The sequence below is a fragment of the Cygnus olor genome, chromosome 1, assembly GCF_009769625.2.
Source record: "Cygnus olor isolate bCygOlo1 chromosome 1, bCygOlo1.pri.v2, whole genome shotgun sequence".
Classification (NCBI taxonomy): Eukaryota; Metazoa; Chordata; class Aves; order Anseriformes; family Anatidae; genus Cygnus; species Cygnus olor.
The window spans coordinates 77,171,732-77,197,333 of record NC_049169.1 but is presented as its reverse complement, the minus strand read 5'-3'; the positions used below and the strand labels follow the sequence as shown (position 1 = coordinate 77,197,333).

At 39.9% G+C, this 25,602-nt stretch overlaps 1 protein-coding gene across 2 annotated transcripts in view; it reads left to right on the top strand.

Annotated features, from left to right (window-relative positions):
- ST8SIA1 (ST8 alpha-N-acetyl-neuraminide alpha-2,8-sialyltransferase 1) overlaps nt 1-25,602 on the top strand; it is a 135,414-nt gene that overhangs the window by 15,756 nt on the left and 94,056 nt on the right. For both annotated transcript variants that reach the window (XM_040545209.1, XM_040545208.1), the window contains exon 2: nt 16,847-16,991. In XM_040545209.1, coding sequence (XP_040401143.1) covers nt 16,933-16,991 — 59 coding nt within the window. In that variant the 5' untranslated portion in view covers nt 16,847-16,932. The remainder of the gene's footprint in view (nt 1-16,846; nt 16,992-25,602) is intronic.

Below are 25,602 nucleotides of genomic sequence, written 5' to 3'. Positions count from 1 at the left end.
ACCTGGCCTACTTCAGAGCTGTGGTAGGGAAAATGTCCATATGGTTAGCAATAAGACAGCAAAACAACATTTGTTGCTGTTTTTTTTTTTTTCTCCTCCATTCTGTGTTTGCATGTTGCCAAGAAGACAATCCACAAACTTGGCATCTAGTGAACTATATGTATGCTGAGCTTTAGACTACCTGCTGGAACACCAGCAGCTCATGCTTGGGGATGATGAATTGATGGACAATTCTTTGCTTCGTGTGTCAAAAACTGGGGATAGTTACTACGGTTTGAGGGTGAGACTTTAAAACAGAGGCGCTCTTTTTTCTCTTTGGATGTCACCCATAGCATTTCTGCTGAGCTGACTTCCCACTTGGTGCTCTAGTAGAGTCATACACATGGTTGACATTAAATTGATGGCCAGATAATGCATATTCAGCACTGTGCTGAGCAGATTTAGCTTTTCTAGAATTCCTACAACACCTGCATTTGGATAGTTTTGGCTCCAAACCGTGGCACAGCTCTGGGAAGCAGAGTGTTTTGTTGGAGCAGACATGGAGCTTCTATGCTTTTGGTCATCAAGTCCCAGCATATTCTCCACACTGAACTTGCTGGGCAGGAGGCAGAGTGGAAAGCAATGAAATTCTGTGTCTCAAGTCTTCTATGTCTGTGATTATTGTTCTGAAATGTTTACTTCATCTAGCTTCTGCCCCAAATACAGCTGCTTTCCTGTGGCTGTGAAAAGACACCCTTTGGGGAACTGCAAGGCAAACTTGTGAGAAGCTTGCAGCATAGATTGGTCTATAGCTTTAATTACAGCGTGTAGGAACACAGAAAGGTCTTTAGTAGGACTACTAGATCAGGTCCATTTAGGTTCCTGTCTCTGTCAAGGGCTTGCACCAAATGTTGCGGAGAAAGTAATGCAACAGATAGGGTTATGTAGTAAAATCTCTCCCTAAAATAATATCTCATGTTCTTAGAGTACTGAGGCTATGAGAAACATAGTTTAATACCTCATTCAAAATTACTCTCGTCAATTGTAACATTCTTGGTGCATGCATAAACAACCAGTCCCTTTTGAAACACGATTATGCTTTGAAAATTCAGGTGTTCTCAGAGTGCATGTTCTCTCATCCTTAAATATATGCTTCATTCTTAGACTGGTACTTAATCACTTTAAAAATGCATTTCCTCTTCTGTTGGTATACACTTTTTGCACTAATTTGTTTATTTCTTTGGTTTATTTTTAAATTGTTACATTGTACCATTAAACAAAATGTCATCATACTGTTGAAAATGAAATAGCCCATCTTCAGCCTGGCAGTAAACAGTTTAATCACTGTGGAAATTGAATTACCGCTCTTTAAATTTTTTAATTATTACTTCTGAAATATGATTCTCCTTTCTAAATAACTGCTTGAATTTCTTGAGATGAGTAGCGTGGACCAACTAAAAGACATTCCCATGGTTAAATATTACTCTCTATCCTGTCTTCTAGACTTGCATTCCTGAGCTGCAATGTGAACTTTCAGGACTGGTTTTAGAGACTTGAAAAGGTGGGAACTGGACTGCCCCATTGCTGGGTGCTCTCAAGCACTTGGTGAATTTTCACCAGCTAGTTTCAGGGCTGGGAGCTCTGAATGTAATGACAAGTTCAGTCAAATGCATTCCCAGAAAGCAAATGTTACTTCACCTTTTGTGCAGTACACATCGTGTGGGTGTGATTGCAAAAGTTTTCTTAAAGCAGTCATGGAGACCAACATTTAACTGTGTGACAGGACATATTTCTCATGTTCACTCGGTGGCAGGAAGAAAAACCACAAAGCCAGCAACCGTGTTGGAGTCTGTTGTCACTTCCTTGTGAAATCAGTCCACTGCTGTCCCAGCAAGGTGGGCAGGAAGGGCTACAGAACGAGAAAGCACCCTGGGCTACGGTGTCTTCGGGCTCCATCTCTGCTGTGGGACCCTCGTTCTTGACATGTAGTCACCACAATAGCGATAAATGATGGAGCTACTTCCAGTCCAAACCGATGAGTTCCAGACCAATCAGTACATTACAGAGTCACAGGATAATTTGGGTGTTTAGGGGCTTCTGGAGGTCTGTAGCCCAACCTCCTGCTCAAAGCAGGGGCAGGATCGTTCCCCCATGGTGATTACCTAGTGTGAGATGAAGGTAGCAAGTTGGAGCAGATGCACTGGACCTCAGCTTGCCCCTGAATTGCTGTTGAGTGGGGCACTGTTTGTTGCAGTTGTGCAGACATCACACAGTTCTCCAGGAGCAGTGCAGCTCCTCTTCCCCTTAGCAGGTCAGTGGGATGGCTTGGACATGGTAGCCTGAGAGACTGTGTGGCTGTGAGGTCAGGGTTTTGTGTCTAGTTTGTAACTGTGGGTTTATGAATCTCCCTTTTAGCTCTTGTCAGTACTTAGTTCCAGGCCTTTTTTTTTTTTTTTAGATGTTTTTGGATTATGGATACTCTGTGAAAACTAGAGTGAGGCTAATTAAATGTAGGATTTCAACAGTCCTTCAAGCAAAAATAGTTTCCTACGATATGTGTGGCTGTATATGTCAAACACTTCAGGTTTTGCTTTTATTTAGAGCTTCATGATGTTGCACTATATATAATTCTTGGAGGCATCATAAGGTAGCATGTTTTGCAGCACTGTATTATGCCAGGCAGCTATCTAAGCAGCAACAGTTCACCTATTTACTGCCTGAACTCTAATGCATCCTGTTACCAGGTGTTTGGAAATCTAAGAAAAACAGAAAATTCTTGACCGTTAGAGCAGAAAGAGGAGGGAAAGTAAAACCCCAAACTTAAATTCTCTGACAGGAACATTTCCAATAACTGTAGGGAAGCTGTTTCACAGCCCTGGAATCCTAACGTGTCTCAAAATTGTTGCCTCTCTGGGTGTGCTTCAGCAGAGGAGAAGTGATTCTATAGCTGGGAGCAGGTCCAGCAGATGGCAGAGGCAGGAGAGGTAGATGGAAAACAAATATCTTGGCAAAATAAGGTAGGAGTCAGAGCATGTAGTAATCTCCATGATTTTGTGTTTGACAGGCTTTTGGGAATTCTTTTCTTGCATGTAGTGTTTAACAAACTTGTTGAAGGCCACCAGATTAAAGGGGTGAAGTTGGATACATTGCTTACATTGCTTTTATTTTATTTATTTATTTATATTGCCAGGACTTCAGGCCTTAAAGAGCTCAGTACATAAATCATGTTTATCCCCAGGGAAGCTGTTTGATTGCTCCAGGTAATGGAGTTTGTGCATTCCTGACTTTTCCGCAGCAGCAAGGAGCATACTGCAGCAAACTATTTAGATTTGGATAGGCAGTAACATAGTTCTTGTCTCCTCTTCCCCCGTTCTTTTTCACTGCCAAGCAACTACCTGGTTTCTACTGCTACTGCTTCTTCTATGTTTAACCAGTTGTGTCCCCCAAAACACTGAGTATTGTGGTCTGTGTGCAACCGTGTTTGCAGTGAATGCTGCCAAATATGAGTTGTTTAATGGTAATGGGAAAATAGCGTGCAATAAGTTGGAAGCTGGAGTTGTAAATATGGATGACCTTGGTGACTGAAGCTATTTGAATTACGCCCCAGACTGTTTCAGAGTTTGCCAGCTGCCAGCTCCTCTTTAAGTCTGGAATATCTCAGGGGATAAGCCTCTGCATGTCCTTTGAAAGCACCACTTCACTAATAAATACACAATATGTGCTTAGAGGACATGCAGAGCGCTTAGGTCCCTGCTAGTAAGTGTGACCCAGGAAATTCTTGACGTTTTATACACTGTGGAATCAAAACATGCAGCTGCGGTGGCGAACAGGGAATTGGTGCTGTGACTCCAACCAAAGGGAACTGGCTCAGGCTAGGTTGCTAGTGAAAGAGTAGCATGACTCAGAAATTATATGTTGTGGATAGGAACTGGGAAAACTTCTATTGGACTCTTCCGTCTCTCCTGTTATAGTCTAGGCTACTTCGCGGTAGTGAGCATTGATGAGAATGGAGGTCTGAGCATGAGTTAAGTAATCACAGGAGATATTTTAGCTAGAGTTGTCAGTAAGATGTTGTGGGGAAATGGCAGAAGTTTACTTCTGCGTTTGTATATAATCCTTTCTAGTAAGGTGCTGAAGGGAGTTAGGTATGATGGCAATTTTTGTTCCTGAGATATGTTCAAAAAAACCCACTTTCCTGTGATTGTGTTCCATTTTAATGATATATAGTTACCTTTATATATGGCAAATTGAGATTCATCACACTTACTTTAACCATCTAAAAGATAAATTTATCTGCTAATACTCCTACTATAGCTACCTCCTGCTATAAGTAGTAGAGGTACTTGCAAACATGCATAGCTCTCTTCCGCTTTAGGTACCTGTTTGTAGATGATGAGTAAAAGCATCTCAGCTGACCTTCCCTATAAGAACAGACTGAGAATCTCATTCCAAGTCAGAGTTGGTGAGATCCTTTCTGATTTTAGTAAGCCTATAAAATAGGGAATAGCTTGAATTTAAATATGATGGAATTAGATGAGTGTAAGATTTCCTCTAGCGAAGTCAGAAAAAAAGTGGCAAAGATAGAAAGTACTGGAATTGGAGCTTCTAATGAAAAAAGTTCTAAACTGAATGTGCCTTTCCTTTATTTTTATCAGTTTTCTACATTTAGCAAAGGATTTGCATCAATGAAAACTGATTTAATAACACCTAGTGGTCAGGCAAGATTTAGCAAATTAGCAAAACTGCCTCAGAAATTAAGCTTGTAACAGCAAATAGCAGAAATGCAAGTTCAAGATATACTTCAGTTAAATTGGCTCTGTTTTAATCTGAGATTATTCTACCTTTCATTTTAATCTGTTAGAAGACATATGTCACTACACAGAAGGATGACTGATTTATGTTCAGTGATCTCTCTGGCTACTTGGCCAAACTGATCATCAGCTGTTTTCAGAAGTGGTATTGATGGTGGCAGCAGCTCAGGCTGTAAGTGAAGTCCAGTGTCAATACTTCACAGTGCATTAAATCTTGGCTTTGACCCAAAATTAGACAATTACAGCTTAACTGATGTATAATTCTGGGTATACAGGGGCAACAAAGATCACAGTTTTGTCAATGTTGTCCTTTTTAAGAAACCTAAAGCAAGGTATTATTTGGAATTTATTTATTTATTTATTTATTTTCATCCAGTAGGAAATGTGATTTACATGATTGAAATCTCAGTCATACTCCACCCCCTTTCTGAAATGTCTCATTGCCCAATTTTATCCAAATTTGGATAGTAGATAGTTCCTACAACTTCCATGAAAAACAGAAGCTGTGTAGAAGAGGGAAATCAAAACCAAGGTTTTCTGTTTTGTTTGGCTGATCAGCTTGGACTGCTAGATGGCAGGGCATCAAGAGTGTGCTTCCCAACCAGGCGAATCTTGCTTTGTCTTCTAAACAACTTGATAGTTACAAGATGTGGGAAGCAGTTTCTGAAAAGTGAGTGGAACAAGTTTCTTTTCAAAACTGGGCTTCGTTCAGCTGTCTATTCACATCTTTGACAGGTTAAAGCTTCCCCCCAAGCATGCAACTTTTTTTTGCCTTTGAAGATATATATTGCTCTTTCATGTCTGTTCATGTGGTACTTCTACACTTTCTTCTCTATCACATGCATAGGCAATGGCTGTCTGGTTACCTGCAGTTTTTGCATCAAAGAGTAGATTGACTGACCAGTGATGGATTTTTTTGTTCCCCTTCATATGTATGATCTCGGTTTTGGACATTTCAAGGTATTTAAGTCTGTTTCATGACGTTAAAATAGGTTTCCCTGGCCTTTCTTTGAAGGTTATTACTTTAACTGATCAAATTAGTAAAATGCTCTCTACGGACTTTCTTGGATTAAAGCACAGAGATGCTTTTGTGAGCAGCATTATGTAATACTTACAAGGCTTTTATCTACGTTGCAGAAGCAGGTGGAGAAGTCACTGTAGTGTTTTAATTGATCTAGGTGGTATGTGTCATTGTTCTAGATATTGCAAGCTCAAATGTAAGATTCGAGCTGCTCAATTTATTTTTAGTGCATCTCCTCCTCCTGGAAGAATACAGTTGCCCTGCATCCTTGCTGGAGCTGAATACTTCTTTGTGCTTGTAGCTGGGCAGAGCAAGCAGCTGAAAGGTGCTGAAAGACACCTAGAAAGTGGTAAGACCAATGTATTTTTACCCCCTGTAGCAGCACAGTCATGTATTCTAACTTGCTGACTCAGAATTGCTGACAGAATTGCAAGACAGTAATTAATTAATTTCACCTCATCTCTCTCAAAGTGGCTTTTCTCATGACAAGTTTATAAGATGGGAGGAAAAAAAAGCATATGTAGCAGTTAATCCATTCCCCTTTCCGCAGTTCGCTTTGCCTCTGAACGCTCTCTGACAAAACTGCCAGTTCATGCACTAATACCATATCATCTTTCTGGCAGTCTGCTGAGAGGGCTGTACGAACAGAGATGGAAGACCATCAGATGACGCTGCTGGCAGATAGCTTTCTTGTGTGAGGTGCTGCAGATGGGAGAAAGACCTCCAGTCCCTCCCTTGTAGCTTGTGATGATTGCAGAAGCCTTGTTAAACTTTCTAGGGCCTGGAGCAGTAGTTCTGGCTTCCTGGCTTGAATTCATCTACCAAACGTAGATGTCTCTGTCCAAGGTAGTCGGTCTCTTTATGGTCATTGGAGAGGAAATCGGTGTCTGTTTAGCTTGAAATGAATCACATCTTGAAAGGAACTATCTCTGCTGAACATGAAGCCCTAGAGTGACTTGCATAGAAGTGTTTACATTTCAAATACTATAAAAGAAGTGAGATGAACCCTGTGTTTTCCTGGGATGGGCACTCAAACGCAGCTGTCATGTTTAGGGGCTGCTGATTGTGGTATTAGCAGAGTGGTCTGGTGCAAGGCCCGTGAATACCACTGTCATGTGAGGTCATTTCTCTTGAGCAACGCATGCTGCTGGCCACTGCCCAGAAACAGTCAGCTCATAAGCAAATTCATCATTTCTCAAGGAAATGTGGCTGTTAGTCACAGTCCCTAGGTGAGAAGACAAGTCACTGCTGCTGTCTCTCCTGGATGTGGTTGAGATTTCCTTGGGAAGAACACATACAACTCGGAGGCAGCCTGCATTCCAGTAGATGTAGCTGCATAAGTAATAAATCTGTGCTACAGTACTGCTTTTGCTAATTGCAAGTCAGAACTTGTAATATTGTGATGGTTTCCTTTTACATATCTCTTTATACATCTGGTATAAGAGTCTTAGAAAAACTTTATCTGAATGAATACCAGAATTCATACATTATATTTCATACAGTATGATTTGTGTTTCCAAGCTCGTAGGTAGGCTTTGTGCATGGCATTTTGAAGCCAGTTTACATGAATCAAAATGTACTTCCGTACAATATTTCTGTGAAAACAAACTAAAAGTTCTGTGTTTCGGTAGCTTTCCAGATCAAATCAGTTTGAAAGTAAAAGAATTGACAGGAGGAAAGGTAAACTTAAAGCTTGTTAGATGTTTAGGTGGACCTCTATTCTCTGGGAAATATCCTGGCTACTTCTAGTTTGTGAACATCATTCAATAACGAAGGTAGTCCCTGGCAAATTTGGCTTTATCTAAGTATTGTGCAGTTCAGTCCTCTTCTTCACTTGAAATATTGATGAAGATATGGAATACATTGATATGATACTATTAAAAGAATCATGTCTGTTTACAGTGGTAGAAAAATATATCCTTTCAATTACTCTTCTTAAAATGTAGGATTTTGATCAAAGAGAGAATGCATAATCAACTAAAGTAACTGCATTCACAGCTGAGCCACGGTTCAATTTGGAGAGAGCAGAACATAGGCAAGTTTGAGAATATAGGCAAATTTGAGAAAAAGAATAAAAGACTTCAGATCCTTGACGTTTTAAACACTAAATCTATCTTTGTTTGCTTTGGAGGGTAGAGGAAAAATGTTTTCCCTGATACTCTGTGCATTTCTTGAAAAAAGAGATCATTTGTTCTAAGTTACATTAAAAAAAAAAAAAGAAGTTGGGCAAAACCAGTAACAGATTACGGTGGTATGATGCAATAGGTGACAGCTCAGGTTTTGCCTTGTGCAAGATGGTTTGTACTGTGCCAGGATTGTAAGGATACAGGGTAGCCCAATACTCAACATTAAAAAACAGTTTTACTTTTCTTTTGCAATCTGGAAAGCAGAACTGCTAACTATACTGTGCAGGTGGCACCAGATGTTTTGTTTAGTGACTTTAAAATAGTGAAAACCCCAAAATACAATACTCTCAGGTTACATAAAATACTTTGTTTCCCCTTTGGGCACCTCAAAAAGACTTGGAAGAAAGTTCTAAAGGAAAAGGTATTGATGATGCAGAAAAGACGGAAATGTTTAATTTCATAATTCCCCCATTCCCCTTCCCTATTAATTTGTCAATTTGTTGCAAATTATCCAAATGTTTTGTTATTAAATTTCTTACTTTAACAAGTCACAACTCTACTACTAAACTAATGGACGTCGTTTCCATGAACTGTACTTTTTCTAAGAAGCATCCATGGTTTCTGCAACTTTTTTCTTTTCATGCAGGTTGCAGGTCTATGCAGTTTAGTACCTGGTTTGTTTCTGCCTGTGATCTTATTGTCTTGATCTCTTTCCTGTCTTGGGGAGTATAGGGAAAATGTTACATGACCCTTGTAAAGTCCAGAGAACAGGAATTGATGTAGGGGGTCATTGAAATAGTCTGAAAGTTTCATAACAAGGAAGAATATATCCATAAATATGAGGACAAAAACTGTCGTGACTTTAGTCTTCGTAAAACTTTTATATTGTAGAAAGCTTGTTTGGGAAGTAGAACAGATTATCTCTACGTTCTGCTCTGTGGTGTCCACTCCTTTTCATATTTCTTTTTCATTGCATATTGACCTATTCTTCAGGCTTAGGTAACTGGGGACTTTTCAGAAATGAACCTGTACAAAGTGATGCATTCTTGATTTAGATGACCCGTGCCTTCAAATGTTTTTGGCAAATGTCTCAATTTTAGTTACAACTTAAACTAGTGTTGCTTCCCCACCCCCAAAATAGTAATAATTTGTTGTGTTTTTATGAATATACAGAGCATTTGCTTTGGCTGCTCTCTCGTTTATTTTGGACTCTTATACGTGATGTTCTTTGAAAGGCGATTTTAAGATCATATTCTTGAATTTATTTTTAAATTTCATCTCAGGTGGGGTAAACTCTACTATAGAGAGCAGTGGCAGTCTCTCTAGTGGCAAGAGCCAGTTTTGTTCCTGATTTGAAGGAGAAAGACCATGTGGCTCTGTGTCGTGTAACTTGGCGTGTTGAGTGCACCCATTAGCATCTGGTGATAACAGAAAGGTGACAGCTTCTTCTTTCCATCTTCCTGATAAATTCATGGCTCTTACTCATGTTCTTACCACAGCTTTCATACAGGGGTAGTTAGATATATGAAGCAAGAGTTTCTTGTGTGGGATATCTACCCTGATAAGACAAGAATGTTACATTCCACTTTAAGATTCTTCATACTTGCTGTACTCTATCCTTCCTAAGGTGCAAGCTAGCATGTTTTGAACACTAAAATACTGTAAACCCCATTTAAGCTTTGAAGCTTCAGTGATTTCTTCAAGCTAACCCCTTGTTTTAAGTGTTATGTTGACCTTGTTTGGAAAGAAAAATACAGTGTGTGACCAAACCCAATTAATGATGTTTTTACAGAATATTCAGAAGCTGAATGCAAAATGCAGCCACACTGACTGCAAACAAATCCATGATTTTACTGTTATTGAATGGTTTATGTAGCCTTCTGTAGAGTCATAAAATTCTCAGGCTGCCAGCTCAGAGCAAAAAATGGCCAAAACTGTAGCCCTTATGTGACTATATGAGATGACTCTTTTATGTCTGTAAGCATTAGCCACTGCCTACTGTTGGAGATGGGATGTGGGGCTAGTTTTTTTATGTTCTTGGATGGCAATGGCCGTTGAATGAATGAATTCAGAATGTGTCCAGCTGTTAACTTGCACAGATAGATGCTTGACCCTCCACATTTCTTTTAATCAGTGATCTTCAAGTGAATATTAAAATTTCCACATGAAAAAAGGAGCAGGGCAGTAGCTGATCCAGGGGGCAGGCCCAGAGATAGACCAGTCTGAGTCACCTCCTAAGCTTCCTAATGTCAAATGTGAAATTTCATTTTTAACACATCAGGGTGCAGGTTGCAGTTACAGATGGATGCCCTCATCCTGGGAATCATTGGCAGTGACAAGGAGCGCTAAATAGTTCATTGGGTATATGTGCTTGGACCTTGGGTATGGGATGCATGGGCAATAGCAGGGAGGTTATTTTGTCCCTGTAATTGTCAGGGGTTGACTACCCTAAAAATATTATTTACAGGCTTCATATATTTAGAGGTAGATTTTGAAAAAAAGAGAGTAGCCACGAGAATGATGGAAGGAGTGAAAAACTTTGTTCAAAGTTGAGAAATTCAGGAAACTATAGCTTTTCCACTCATCACAGGGGAGGGTGAAATCTTAGAAGCGGAGGGATCTTTTTAAAAAAATAAAATAAAAGAAGAAACAAAACTGAAGTGACAAAAATTCAAGCTGTAAGCTGGGTGTAAAATTGTAAAAAGCAAGATTTTCACTATTTAGCAACAGTTTCACTATTTAGCAGCAGTTGTGGTCTCTCCTCTGCCACCAAAACTTGGAAAAATGTGTGCGAATATTATTCTCATAGAAACATTACTTTGAAGAATTCCTGGTTTAGAGAATATCAGGATTTCGAGCCTCACAGTGTTGGAGCTGGTGAGACCAGCTCAGTTTCAGAGCTGCCAATGATGCTAATCCCTATGGGATTTCTGATGGGGCATTAGTGCAGGGTTCCTTCAGCGTGCCTGTGCTGGCAAGTAGGTGCGGATTGAGTTCAGGAGTCTGAGACGCTGTCGAGAGAGATGTCCTCCCCCTTCTGCTGTGGGATGTGTTGATGGAAGCAATTAAGCAACTGCACTGAAACGGGGTTGTGCAAACCTTTGTTACAGAACCCGAATGACCACCTGCACGTTGGATGTCAGCAGGGCTGCCAGTCCTTGGCTGTGTGTGAAGGCCCTGTTTTGAGTAAATAGCAGCTGAAACTCCAAGGGCAGATTTTTTTTTTTCTTTTTTTTTTTTCCACCCCTGGGTGTTCAGATTCATGTATTCCCAAAGCAAAACATGGGAAGTTGAGGCAAATGTGAACTGAAATGTGAACAAAAGGAGGTTTTGTCAGACCAAATGCTGCAGTCCTGTGCTGTCATCTCATGGCCTCATGGCTCCGTTTTCCAGTCACCAGATGTAGGCTAGAACTATATCAGTTAAATCCCAGCAGCTGAGCAGAATCTGACTAAAGAAGTTGGTTTGACCAGTTACTTGTATCTCAGAACAGAACCTGAACCTCAGTCATTTTTTTTTGCCTTTGCACTGGTGCACTGTTCTGCATACCTGGCTGGGGACCTGTGTGTGATTCAGCAAGTGTGTGGGGAGGATTTGCTGTAAAAGTGCTGTCACCTTGGGGCAGAAAAAGGAATATTGATAGTGTCAACAATCAGGGCACCTGTAGGCCTTAATAAACTCTTTGTCCCTTCTTCTTTCCCCTGTATGCCACGCTGTACTGTGTCACCTTTGCCCATTGCTCTATTTAAGATCAGGCCTAAGCCCTTAACTTTAGGCCTGTCAAAGAGAGCTGGAGAGGTTATAGTGTTGTGCTGGGTGTGCAGGAGCTGCTCCACATGTGGAGAGTCACAGAATGGTTTGGGTTGGAAGGGAGCTAAAAAATCATCTAATTCCACCCCGCCTCCCCCCCTTATCGTGGGCAAGGACACCTCCAACCAGACCAGGTTGCCCAAAGCCCCATCAAACCTGGCCTTAAACACTTGCTGGGATGGGGCATCCACAGCTTCTTTGGGCAACCTGTTCCAGTGCATCGCCACCCTCTGAGTGAAGAATTTCTTATTTATATCTAATCTAAATCTGCCCTCTTTTAGTTTAAAGCCATTCCCCTTTGTCTTATCCCTATACTCCCTGACAGAGAGTTCCTCTCCAGCTTTCCTGTAGGCCCTGTTTAGGTACTGGAAGGCCACAATAAGGTCTCTCCGAAGCCTTCTCTTCTCCAGGTTGAACAACGCCAACTCCCTCAGACTGTCCTCACAGGAGAGATGCTTCAGCCCCTTGATCATCTTCCTGACCCTCCTCTGGACTTGTAATAGTACTTCTATGTCCTTCTTGTGCTGGGGTCCCAGAGCTGAAGACAGTGCCCCTGGTGGGGTCTCTTGAGAGCAGAGCAGAGGAGGAGAATCACCTCCCTTGCCCTGCTGGCCATGCTGCCTTTGATACAGTCCAGGACATGGCTGGCTTTCTGAGCTGCAAGCGCACATTAATGGATCATGTAGAGCTTCTCATCAAGCAGCACCCCCAGGTCCTTCTCCTCAGGGCTGCTCTCAATCCATTCTTTTCCCAGCCTGTATTTATGCTTAGGATTGCCCTGGCCCAGATGCAGGACCTGACACTTGGCCTTGTTGAACCTCATGAAGTTCACACAGGCCCATCTCTCAGGCCTGCCCAGGTCCCCCTGGATAGCATCCCTTCCCTCCAGCCTGTCAACCGCACCACGCAGCTTGGTGTTATCAGCAAACTGGCTGAGGGTGCGCTCAATCCCAGGGTCCACGTCACTAACAAAAATGTTAAACAGTGCCAGTCCCAGTACTGACCCCTGAGGAACGACACTTGTTACTGATCTCCACCTGGACATTGAGCCATTGACTGCAACACTTTTTGAAGAAGTTGCGATAGCAAAAGGTTACCTCCTGGTTGACAGCCTCTGCTTTAGAATTGCACATTTCCACTATTAGATACTATCTTTGTCAGTTTGAAGATACTTGGTATGCTTGATCTAGCCACTCAGTCATTTTTCACTGGGACCAGCGTGAAATCAGGGTAAGATTTAGCATTAAGTGGCTGCAAACTGAAACCAAACTGAGAAGTTTGTTAGTTTAAGTTCAAGAATTAATAGTTTAGTATTTCGACCTAAGATCTTTCACTGATGATGCATTTGAATTTTGGTTTAGATTTTCCAAGGTTGTCTGGTTTCCTCTCTGCTTTCAGGTAGAAAAGGGTGCATCTATATTAGCCCTTTGGTGAGAAGTAGGCTTTTCAGGCATGTTTCCTGATTGTCTCTGTTTACCATGCTTTGGTAAGGCATTATGTGCCACAACCACTCATAGGCTCTTTGTGGAAGCAGACCAGAACTGGTCTGCAGCAAATCCCATTGAAATCTATAATGTGGATGTAGGATCCTTGACGCCAACTCTGCTTCTTTCAATGTGCAATGTCTGCTGATCTAACCTCAGCAAAGTGTACTGTGGGGATGTGGCTAACATCTCAGAATTGCTGTTCAGTTCCCACCTTGAGCAGAGGTTGCTGCTTGAGTTGATCTGCAGTCGCTTAAGTGCTAATATTGCCTTGCAGTTAATGACCTGCTTAGTGCCCAATTCAGCCTGATGTCTTGGATGCCTGAAGTGAGATTCACATAGTAACTTTTATCCTGCTTCTCTCACAAGTGGGATTTGTCCCTTAAGTGTTTTCAGGTCCGAGTCTGCAAAGTGCCAGTATTCAGGTCATTTAATTCCTCTCATATGCAGGCCTCCTCTGAACTGGAGATAACTTTGAGTCAAAGTACATAATTTATGTCCTGTGAATGAATCAGTGCTTGCAGTAAATTGAAATCCTTGGCTAAAAGCTGCTACGATTTTGCAAATTCTACTGTAACGCTTTAGCTGAATCAAGTTCATCAAATCAGTCCAGACTCCATCATCCTGAAATTGCCCCGCTTTAGTTCCCCTTTGAACACCTTTTTCCTTCTTAATGTGTATTTTTGTGGAACATCTCTCACTTTATAATTTTTGGATTTGGATCAGAAAGAGAGACTGAATAATGTGAGGCAGTTATAATTATTCTTTTGTGATAGAAAGCATGTATGTGCACAAGATTTTTTGTGCTAATACATGCAGATGCTTAATACTTGAACTAGTGACCTGCCTATCTCTGGCCTTTGGGGAGACACCTACTGCTTTTTCATAATAGATTTATTAATGAAGAATGAACTGGAAGAATGCATTTTTAGGGAGAGGGAAGAGTAAATATATGTCTCTAGTCAGATGATTAGGGAAAAAAAAACATACAGAGAGCTGTTCCTTAGCTTATCCGTTTACCCTGGTTAAGGAAAGATCCATTAATATAGAACATACCATAGTTACTTTTCCACTGGGTTATCTATTATTTTTGTTTCTTGCTTAGATCAGATTTTCAATGAAGGTGTGAGTTGCAGGATTTCAGTTGGAAATTTTAATTTTGCTATGCAGTTGTACTTGGAGGCTCCAGCTGATCTTGGATTACTGTATACTTTTTTGAAAAGCTGCAGTAGTTATAGAAACAAACAAACAAAAACAAAAAAAAAAAGGGGTGAAGGGAAGAGAAGCAAAAATTATTTTCTTTCCTAAAGCTTCAAATTAAAGTTTGTTGAAAGCCATACAAATCTCTGTGCTCAAATTTATTTGGAGAAATACTCCATGCCTGATTTAAGCTGCTTTGCAAAGATTATATGGCGAGCGATTTCAAATTGCCTTCAGTTTGATTTCTGTGTTTCAGTAATGCAGGATGATGGGAAGCCTCTCTGGGTGTAGGTTGTCCTGGTGGTTTTTCTGGGAATTGGGATTGCCACTCTGGCTAAAGCTCTGCTCTGAGGGAAACAAGACAGCTCTGCAATGGGTGGTCTAAGGGTAAACAGCTCCAGAAACTGTGTAGTCCATCAGTAACTTAAGGTCATCATTTAAAGTTGACTTGCCCACTATTGATTTACACAGATGGAGGAATTCAGGTGCAAATATAGGGCAAACACATGGAAACGAGTCTGCTTATAGCGCTATGAGCAGTAGGATGCTCTGCAGGCATGCGCCTTGTACCCTTGCTAGATAAGGTGTGGGTATGTGACAGTGTCTTGTGCTCAAAGGGACAATATATTGAAATTTTGAGCCACAAAGCACCGTGGCATAAGGTTCTGATTGAGTCTTTGTAAAAAGCTTTTGATTCTTTGGCTAATTGTGGGGACACAGGGGCTGATTGGCCTGTTAAAGGGTAAGAGCTTCCTTGCAGCTCTTCCTAGAAACTGGCTGCTGATTTATAGAAGAACGTGGCCCTTTGGTGATGGTGGGGATAGAGCTGCCGTGGAAGATAACCAAAGCAAATCACTAAACTTCACAAGAGGAAAAAGCTAATGAGTGGTACTAAATCCTATAGATTGCTGCTTGTCATGCAACATTTTCAAGCTGTTTCCTGTCCTGCAAATATCAGAATGAGTACACTCTATGGCTTTCAGCACATTTTCAGTTGAAATATCTATGTAAAATAGTATTCACGTAGTTGCAGAAACGTATTAACTTATGGCAAAATCTATTTTTGACAGGAAAAATACTGATCTTTTCCATATCATTTTCTAGAGGAAAAAAAAAAAGTAACAGTGAGACTTTGGGAAAATGCTGAAAAAAAACCACGTATTTGTGTGAATGACTTCTTCATTTTGAGTAAAATCTCCTCTTTCGCAAAGGAGGAAAGTTATACAAAACATTTAAGTAGTCACTAATAACTGATATTTTTCTTCTGCCTACCATTTGCAGCTCTTATACAGCCACTGGAAATGGCTTCAGTCTTGTTCACTTTAAAATAAACAGTAAATTAATATATCTTATTAATATAATAATAAACACCAATACATTAAAATACTCTATTGACATAATTGTGCAACGTATATTTTCACATTGTATGTATTATATATAAAAACTAATACGAGCTTCATCCTTCCTTTAAAGAGCTACCCCCATGCTGGCTTTGGGATATTCTTGCTCTGCAAATGTCTGGAGTTTTTCACCATTCTGTATTTCAAGATAATAATAGCTGAGCTTGCAGCAATTTTTACAGAATTTTTGCTCAATACAACCTCATCAGCTCTTAAATTGCTACTCAAGCTCAGTAATAGCTATTTTAGGGAAGTGTAAGTGTAAGAGGATATACTGTTTGGATGAGAAAAGGAGAAGTGTATATGTATGTGTGTGTGTGTGTGTATATATATATATGTATCAAACTGAGATGACTCAAGTTGGACTTGAGTCAGGCACTCCAGGCAGACTCTAATACTGCTGTGAAAGTTGCACAAGGGTATTTAGTAACTGGAAAGAGATGCCAAATTTTTCCATCCTCAAGTTTATGTAACTATAGGGTTTTATATAAGGCCTACTGTTCATGAGTAAGGTTGGGTTCTGAATTTTCATATAACTCAGATTTAATTTTCAAAGGTGCTTCTCTGATTTCTGTGTGTGTTGGATAACTCAGTTGTTTATTAACTTGGATTGATTGAAAAGGATGGACTTTGTTCTGCTAAATCTTGTTTTTATTTCTGTGCCTCTCAAAAGTGAATGGAGGGTTTAGTTTTTAACTGGATACTTTTAAGATTTTCTAGAAAAAAATAAGGATTGGTGGCCCTTCTTTAAGTAAAAATTAAAAATTAAAAAATGAGGAAGTTGCTAAATTCTAGATCCTGCTTTCTGAATTCTCTGTTAGCATCTGTTAACTGATGTGCAGTGTCACCCATGGCACATCACACTGCTGGGAAAATGAAAGGCTTGCTCTGTAGCACCTAGGAACTGAAGGCTCTCAGATGCCTGAGCCATCACTTAAAGATGGGCTTTAGAGATGGATCTGTTAGAGCTCTAACTCATTTCTTTCTCTTTTTTTAATTGTTTTTATTTTTCTAGAAAACTGCTGGAAGACTGCTGTGACCCTGGGCAGCTCTTTGTGATGACAAAGCTGAACTCCCCCATGGGAAAGAACCTCTGGTTTGATGGGGAATTTTTGTATTCTTTCACCATTGACAATACAACTTACTCTCTCTTCCCACAGGTTGGTAGCTTTCTTTTCTTCTCACTTTAAGTATTAATATACTAAATGGTAACATGGTACAAATAAGTTACCTAAATATTCATCAAGAAATAGTCTGTATCTTCATTTGTCAATTCAAAACAGAGTTTTTACTTCTGTGCTCTGAAAATTGCAAAATAGCTGCAGTATTTCCCTGGCCACTTTCCAGATGTGCAAATATACACAAGTGATGAAATAGGCCCACCAGTCTTGATTTTCAAAATGATGATAAGTTCTGGCTATTTTTAGAGTGTGATTTCTGCTTTTCTGGCAGTGATCATGCTCATGGACTGTGGTTTCAAAAAACGAGAGCCAGAAACTTCCCTCAGTTCAACAAGGGCTGCAGGTCTTGTGTAACCACGTGTCCCAAAAAGCTGTCACTATAAATACAACATCAAATCTGGCAAGATTGGCTCTGATGCTGTGTGAGCTGACAGGGCTGTGGGGCTCACGGAGGTGCATCCTGAGGAAAATTACCTACCATAATACTTAAACATCTGCTAGTGTCATTGGCATATGTCTTCTATTTTTGTTTTTTAAACTGTTTGAAAGGGCAGCTGCTGGCCTGTGTTTGGATCCAAGTTCAAACTGGATCGGTTCCACTGATGTCAGTGGATTTGCTGCCACATACTGTGGCTGAATTTGCCTGGCTTAAATTAGAATCACAGAATCATAGGATATCCTGAGTTGGAAGGGACCCACAAGGATCATCAAGTCCAGCTCCTAAAAGGAGTATCCAAAAGGAAAAGGTTTGTAGAGAACTAGATTTTCGTCTTGATTGCCGTGATGCTGATTATCTGGGCTGATTATCTGGAATAATTCCTTCTACCTTTCAAATTCTCATGTAGGATTGCTTTCCTTTTGATCAGTCTAGATAGGGTGTGAAGGTGGTTTGTGTGAAGTTGTCCGAGTCACCTCCAAATAAATGAATTTTATTGATGGCAAGCAATGTAAGCACAATAACAGCAGCAGACAACGTGATTTAGTTGATTCTTGTTGCGTTATGAGTACTAGAAATGGTTTGTTGTTTTTCAGCAAAAGTGTTTTGAGTTAGGTGCGTGCTTATTGAGTGCTGAGAATTTGTAATATTGATCTAAGCTGCTTGTATTTTTAATTAATATATGAACTGATGTTAAATGAGTTTATTATATTGACTTTTGAACGTGGAAGGAGAGATGTTTTATGTGGCTATAGGTTTAAAAAAAAACAAACATCTGGACATGTTCATTGATTTACATGTTACTTCAATTTCTCAGATTAAAGGTATAGGTATTTTTTAAACCTCACAGTCAATGTTGAGTCATTCACACCAGGCTTTTCATTTATTGCTGTTTCAGTTATACGTGTAGCAGAGTTCTTGCTTGTTAAACTCATGGTGTGAATAAACATCAAAGAGGTTGTTACATATATATACGTACTTCTACAGTGGTTTCCAGATCTCAACAAAAGAGTTATGACTTTGAATTAGTTTCTTTTGGTGGATAAAGAGGGATGGAGATCTAAGATGTAGGGAAAAGAGACCAGAAGGGCCATTTCCTGTGTTAATGTGGTGAAGCAGCATGAAGCTGCGTCTTGTTCAGGCTACTAATCTGCTCTTGTGTCATTTCGCTGTGCCTGTTGCAATGAACCAGGTAATGGACCTCTGCCTCTCTTGCATTAAGCATTTCTCAAGTCTGTTGCACTGCTGCTGGTCCCTGCAAGCTGAATAAACAAGTAAATGTCTGACATGTGCAGAGTGGTTTTGCTGTGGTATAGCTGGGAAGAGGCAGCCCTGCTGGAATGGGCTTTTCTCCCTGCCTTTGAGACTTGTAGAAAGCTTATAGTGTGTCCCAGTGTAGCAGCTGTAAATCTTTTTTATGATGACTATTAATGATCTGTTCTACAGTGTTGCACTGTTGACTGGAGAAAACGAAACTCCTTGGTAGAGCTGTAAATTCTGTGCCACATAGATGTTGACAGCAACCACTCCAAATATGTATATCCTTTTCAACATTTTACAAAACCCTTACCTGGGCTGATACAGAGAGGTCATTGTATTTTGTGATGGATTTGAAATTTCATATTTGGTTTTGTCAGGATAAAAATCTAACACTCTGCCCAGTCACAGTGGTGTCCTACATACTGTCACAGAAAATTGCAGAGTACTGGATGGGCTCCTTTGGAGAGGTAAACGCTGCTTAGAGAGGAGTCATGACCTCGGGAAGTCCAGCGGTTCCCCAGCTCCCAAGCCTTTTCCACAAAGATTATCAGTTGGCCAGATTGAGAGCAAGGGTCTGGGAAGCCCTGGATAGACGTACAGGGGGACAGCATGAACTAAGGACGTCAGTGTCCCTAGGTCCCTTTGGCTTGCCAAGCAGGCTGCAAAGAGGATGGTGAGGTGCTGCTTGGGTGATGGTGAGAAAGCTGAATAGTTAAGATGTTCCAACTCCAGAACAGTGCTAAGGACAGGTTCTGAAAATGTTATTCCTTTAATGAATTGGCAGGCAGTTCATTTCTGACACATGCTACTCCCTGCTACTTCCTCTTTTCTTGTAAGTGCTGCTTCCCATAACGTAATGTATTATTCCTATGTATTTTGCCAGGAGGAATTTTGTAAACGTTTATCAGATGAAATCTGGCCAACCTTAAAAGCTTAGGAAGACTTATTTGCAGTAAATTCTTAAATGAAGTGGTTTTCTACCTCTTTCTTTGTTTCAAGAAAAACACTAGACTAAATTTTTCAGGCCTCTACTTTGAAGAATGGCATCTATTAGCTTACTAGCAACAGGCAAGCAATTTTTTTAAAGATGAATATTCCTTTCAAAAGTATTCAGAAGCTTAAAACCACTTACAAAATATGGGTAATACTCTAAAATGGTCAGGGGACGCAACAGGAATGTAAAGGACTGCAGCTATGTTGATATAATTGAAAAAATATTTCCTCCAGAATAAATAATAATAATAAAGGCTCCGTCCACATCATTCTACTGGGCTTAAGCCTTTTTGTGCTTGCAGATTTCTCAATCCTTAAGTGGTTATTAACTTAAGGATAAAGCAACTCAAAAGTAAATAAGAAACTTGCTCTATTTGATGGAATGGAATTAAGCTGGCTATGCATCAATGCAGAATTATACAGCACTAAATATCACAAAACTTAATATGCAAAATGTCAATTATTTTTGAATGTGAGCAATGCAAAATAGAATATTTTTCTTCTGGGTAATCTGTGTAGATAAAGTTCTTATAGCTGGTTCAACATTTTCTGATAGATTGCTTTTCCATTGGAAAAATGCTATTTTATCAAAATATAAATATCAGTTCAATGATTTTTTCCAAATTTTCTCTGAAGTGAGAAGGTTGAAAGGTTTTGGTAGTGTTATGGTATTTGATTTTACCATTTTTGGATTGTAATATTTCAGCTGATATTTTTATCAACTCTGTTGTTAGCTTTTTTTTTTAATCTAGATTTTGAATGACCCAAGGAGAAATATGCAAGAGGAAATAAAAAAAAATGTGGAAATTGAATGATTCAGAGTTTCATTTCAATTTATGAGAACAAAATTTGATGTTGCAGTGTTCTGCATGAACCAACAATTCTTGTTGCCAGAAGTGCCTCCTCTTACTCTCCCCTTTCTCTCTCTGTGCCATTTTCCTCTGATTTCTAGAATAAAAGTTTTTTTGTTTGCTTGCTTGTTTGTTTTTGAAACAAAAATGTTACACAGGCTGTAACATCTTTCCCATGCTGGAGAGAAAAGGCTAATGGTTCATTATCGATACCCAACAGGGGAAGGCAAGGGGTAGTAAGATGTATCTTGTCACAGAGCATGACCTTGGGTACGGTGAGGGTGGAGACCTCACCTGCATGTGATCTCCCAAAACATTTTACAGTGGCACTTTCTGGAGCTGTTGGGTAATGCAGTATGCATTCAATTAAACTGAATAAATTGAATGCTGACATTTCTTGACAGCAGCTTTATCATATTGCTTGGTGTGATCTACAACATTATTTCCCAATCTTAAGAGACAAAAAGCATGGAGTCTGCATGTGACCATCGGTATAGGTTTAATATTAACAAAAGAAGGTTATTCTTAATGTGTACCTACCAGTTTTCTAAAGCTTTTCATGTGGGTGTAAAGTTTCAGCATTAGCTGGAACTTTCGATAAATAGCTGGGGGCACTGAGGAGTCAAGAGATGCAGATGGCTCTACTACAGGCGCCGTGGTTGGGTAAACCTCTGAATAGCCAGGCTGTGGTGTCTCAGGTTGGCCACTAAAGGCCATAGGTGACTTGTAAATGTGTTCCTCCCCATTGTGGTTCAAATATTATACAGAAAATGGAACTGTGTGTTCTTAAGTGTTCAGGAGTCCTGTCCCTGGCAGGACAGAGACGTGCACGCTTCTGGATCTTCAGCCTGGAGGTTCCATCATGTAACTCTGGTCCTGTTGCATTGTACCAAGGCATGACAGAAGGTATAACCAGCATTTTCCACCCTTTATCGTCTGACTAAAATGGAAGAAACCAGCCTTCCATATATTCCACCCAATAACTTTTAGTTGCTGTGAATAAACATGACCATAACCACAGGAGCAGCTGGGCTGTAACTCAAAGCCACGTGAGAGGACAGTAAGCTAACAGTCACCTGCTTTTAAGAAGAAAGCAAGCCCTTTTCAAATATTTTCTGAAAGAATTTTGCACTCCTTGAGGTCTTTTTCTTCCTCAGAGTTTCAGAACTGAATTTCAGACCATCTTTACTATTAGGGAAAAAAACCTCACCCTAGTATTTATCTGTCTATGCAAATAATAGATTTTTTTGCTTGATGTCAAAAGCTTATATCAAGATTTTGAGTAGAACTGAGATGAATTTCCGAGGTCTCCTCTCCCCTTCCCCAGAAAAAAATAAATATTTAAATCAAATGGGACTTTTAGCTCTGCTATGTAAGGTATTATTTTGGAAGGGAGATAAGAGAACAGATTTCAAAAGAAGTTTCAAATATTAAACTTCAACTTTTTAATTTGAAAAAATAGCTCTGATTTTTTTTCTTATTTTATTGTATTCCACCTGAAGCAATTAGATATACTTAGTACTAGTAAATTATTTCAAGTTACTATAAAATGATTCCCTACCTGTTCCACATAATTTCTGAGTTTCATCTGCAAAATATTGTCAGATGAAAGAATGGCTGCTTGCAATGAGTGTTTCATGAATAATCATCACAAACGGCTTATGAGAAATCCAACGGAAATAGCTTCAAACCACAAATAAATTTGGGAAAGCTGGCAGCTGTTTCCAGATATATTGCTTTTCTCCTGATCACAAGGTCTTTCAAATTATTAATTGGAGTTTAAAGTTGAAATTCTAGTCCACAATATAAAGGCAGGTAAAATGTTATTGCTTTACTTGTAAAAATGGCATGGAGACATTCTCTGGCATTTTCTAGGTTATCAGGGTGCATGTTGTATTCTGTAACAGCTTAATGATTAGGGTCTGTGAGTTGTTTTGACTGGTTTTTACACCAGAAGATAGACTTGATCCGAAAATTGTGTCTAAAATGGCAAGCCACTCAAAGTAAAGGGTTTAGAATTTGATGGACTGCACTGCTGCCAGAATGTAGGAAATTATTACCTTTGGTGTTGACTTTGGAAGTGCTCTGTTCTTCTGTTAAGTGTTCTGTAAATTCTCGCCAACAATCCAACTTATTGAAGTACTCTGTTCTTAGTAAGCTCTGTAATTGCTGCTTGGAGAAATACATTGATATATTGGATGTCATATGTGTCCTGATTTTTTTCCTTGATGCCCTGGGTAGGGAAATGAAATGCCCGCAGACCTAACATTTATTGAGCCACTCTTATATTTTCTTCCATTAATTCTATTATCTCAGTGGTACTTCCCTGACTTCTTTTGTGCTGCCATTAATTAGTATTTGGAGGAGTTTCTTGATAGTGTCCCTTTTATTTTCCTCCTTTTTTTCGTCTCTTTATTTTTTTTCTTTGTTAACTATACTGTAATGCAGATGTTTGTCTTGCTTGGGTCTTACATATATTTAATCAAAACAAAAATATAATAAACATTCTTGCAATATATGGAAAATATTAAAATGAGTAAGGGTAGTTATATCTTGTGAAGAAACATGCACACATTAGGAATGCAATTAAAAAAAAAGAGATCTTCTGAATTGTTGGCTTCTGAATAGCCTAAGCAATTGCGTCAGATAGTGCCTGTCATAAACTGGGAAATGAAATGCTAAATATAGAGACCAGACAAATTTTGGTCTTTTAGAGCATGAGTCTTCCCTTCAGTACTGGGTAATCTCAGTAGCATCAGGGTAATTGAGATCAAAAATCTTGCTTAGTATTTAGTTAAGTGAAACCGCTACCCTCACTTTGATTACTGACTCATTAAGAACTGTGTAATTGGACCATTTTGTGTAGCCTGTTGGCAAACCGGGAATAGGGCAGCATCTGTTATGTCCGGTCAGTTAAGCAAAAGCCGTGGTCCATCTGAAACTACTCCGTACAGACGAGATGCAAACACGCCTGCTGATGAAAATTAAAGTTATGCTAAAAAGACTGTAAGATGCAGCATACATAATTTTAAGTAATTAATGAGAGGATGGGCAATGTGCTCTTGTTGAAGCAAGTTACAGCAGACCAATGAGTAGCTTTCTGTCCTCGTTGATCACCACGTGTGCTTTGGTCTCTCTCGGCTTGCCAAAATGTGTTCAGCCAGCCACTCAGCCAGACTGCATTTGGTGAGCGTGATTTATCTGCCTCGAGTTTGTTTGCAATGGAGTTTATCTGCACATGCCAAACAGCCTTTATCTCAGTTAACGCAAGTACATAAATAGATACTGACCTTTCCAAATGTAGCAAATGGAGGGGAAGGGAAGGATGAGATCTGGCTGCAAAGTGTTTGGCCCAAAGGCAAAGCAAAGGGTCTAGCCACCTTAGCTCAACATCTCTGTTTCCAGTCTGAAGTGACAGAGCATCAATCACTTTCTGTCCTAGGTAACAGAGGAGCTGATCCAAGTACACCCCAGTGCCTTTTGCAGACAGGCCATTGGGTGTTCAAAAAACCACAGATCAGTCCACTGCCATTTGGGATTTTGGGGATATGAGGGTGTGGAAGAGCAAACATGGTTCATCTTCTGCATTGATACTGAGCAGCACTTAAAATAGCATTAAAACCAGTGGGATCATCATGGAGTCCACTTAAGACTGAAGGGACATGAGGTATTTTCAACAGGGTAGTTCAGCCATGAGAGTGTTTCAGCTTTGAGTGAGTTCTGAATATTGGAAAATGCTTGAAATAGCACAGCTGATTTATTCATTTATTAGCACCCCGGGCTGTATGGTTACTGAGTGGTCAATACAGGCCTACTGAGAGTGAAGAGGCCGTGACAGGGCTGGGAACGTGGGCAAGGCTGGGTGATGTGGGGCTGTGCTGTCCCCAGAGAGGGGGCCCCGTGGAAGTGCATCCCCTGTCAGAGGCAGCGAAGATGCACGGCAGAGTGTACTCGCACACGTTTCTTCTCATTTGCTGCACAACTGAACTTTTCTACCTCAAGAGACATTTTTGACACCTAGAAGACACAGTTATGAATAAAGCCATGTTATGTTGTGGGACTGCAAAGCCCAGAGCAAAAAGACTCTCCTGAACCCAAAGATGAAGAGGACAGTGTGGGCTAGGACCAGTGGAGAGGCTGTACTATGCCATGGAGATTTTATGGACTTTTGGTCAGTGTGGTCAGTGGACTTTGGTCAGCTGTTTCACAGGAACATAAATTTTCTGCTTCATAAGCTAGAAATGTCATAAGCAGAAGAACAATTAAAGGAAGTGGTTACAGATGAGAAGCTATAGGAGCAGTGAGCTTCTCATGACTACAAGTAATTACAGGGCATATGATCTGCTGTGCTGAGAGATAAAAATACAAGTAAGAGTTAGTCCTAACCTACCCAAAGGCACAGCAGTTAGATTTGGTTTGTTTGGTTTATGGTAGCTTTATGTAACGGATGAGAAGCTAAAAGGAAGTTTTTCTCAATGCATTTCTTTTTTCCATTTTTTTTTCTTTTTTTTCTTCTGACAGTGATCTTTTTAATATACCAAGACTTCCACCCACAGGGCAATGAAACCTTTGCCTCTTTGGAAGTCAGTGTCTAAACCTTGAGTAAAATTTATCCTTTATATTCTGGCCACCTGTTAGCCTTTCTTATTATCGATGAATTTTAGTATAAAAAGTCACTTTGTTCAATCTCTAGACTTCTTATAAATGTGACTATATATTTTGATTATTCAATGATTATATTGGATTATATTAATTTGCTGTATTTGGTAGTTAGATTTTTTGGTGAAATACTTCTAAAACAGGCTTAAAATCAATACTGGTTTGTTTGAGACTAAGATTTGATTCCGTTTCATGGCTGGCACTTACCACCTGACAGAAGCCTGAGTAGGGATTGATGAAACACTACGTATTTGCATTTTTCATATAGTAGTCTGGTTTCTTGATGTGACTTGTAAATTGTACTGGAGTGTAGCAGTATATCAAATGATGTTCAGAAAGCATTTCACCTGCGACAAAGATGTAGTACCCCTGTTCTTCCAAGTGTTCCTAA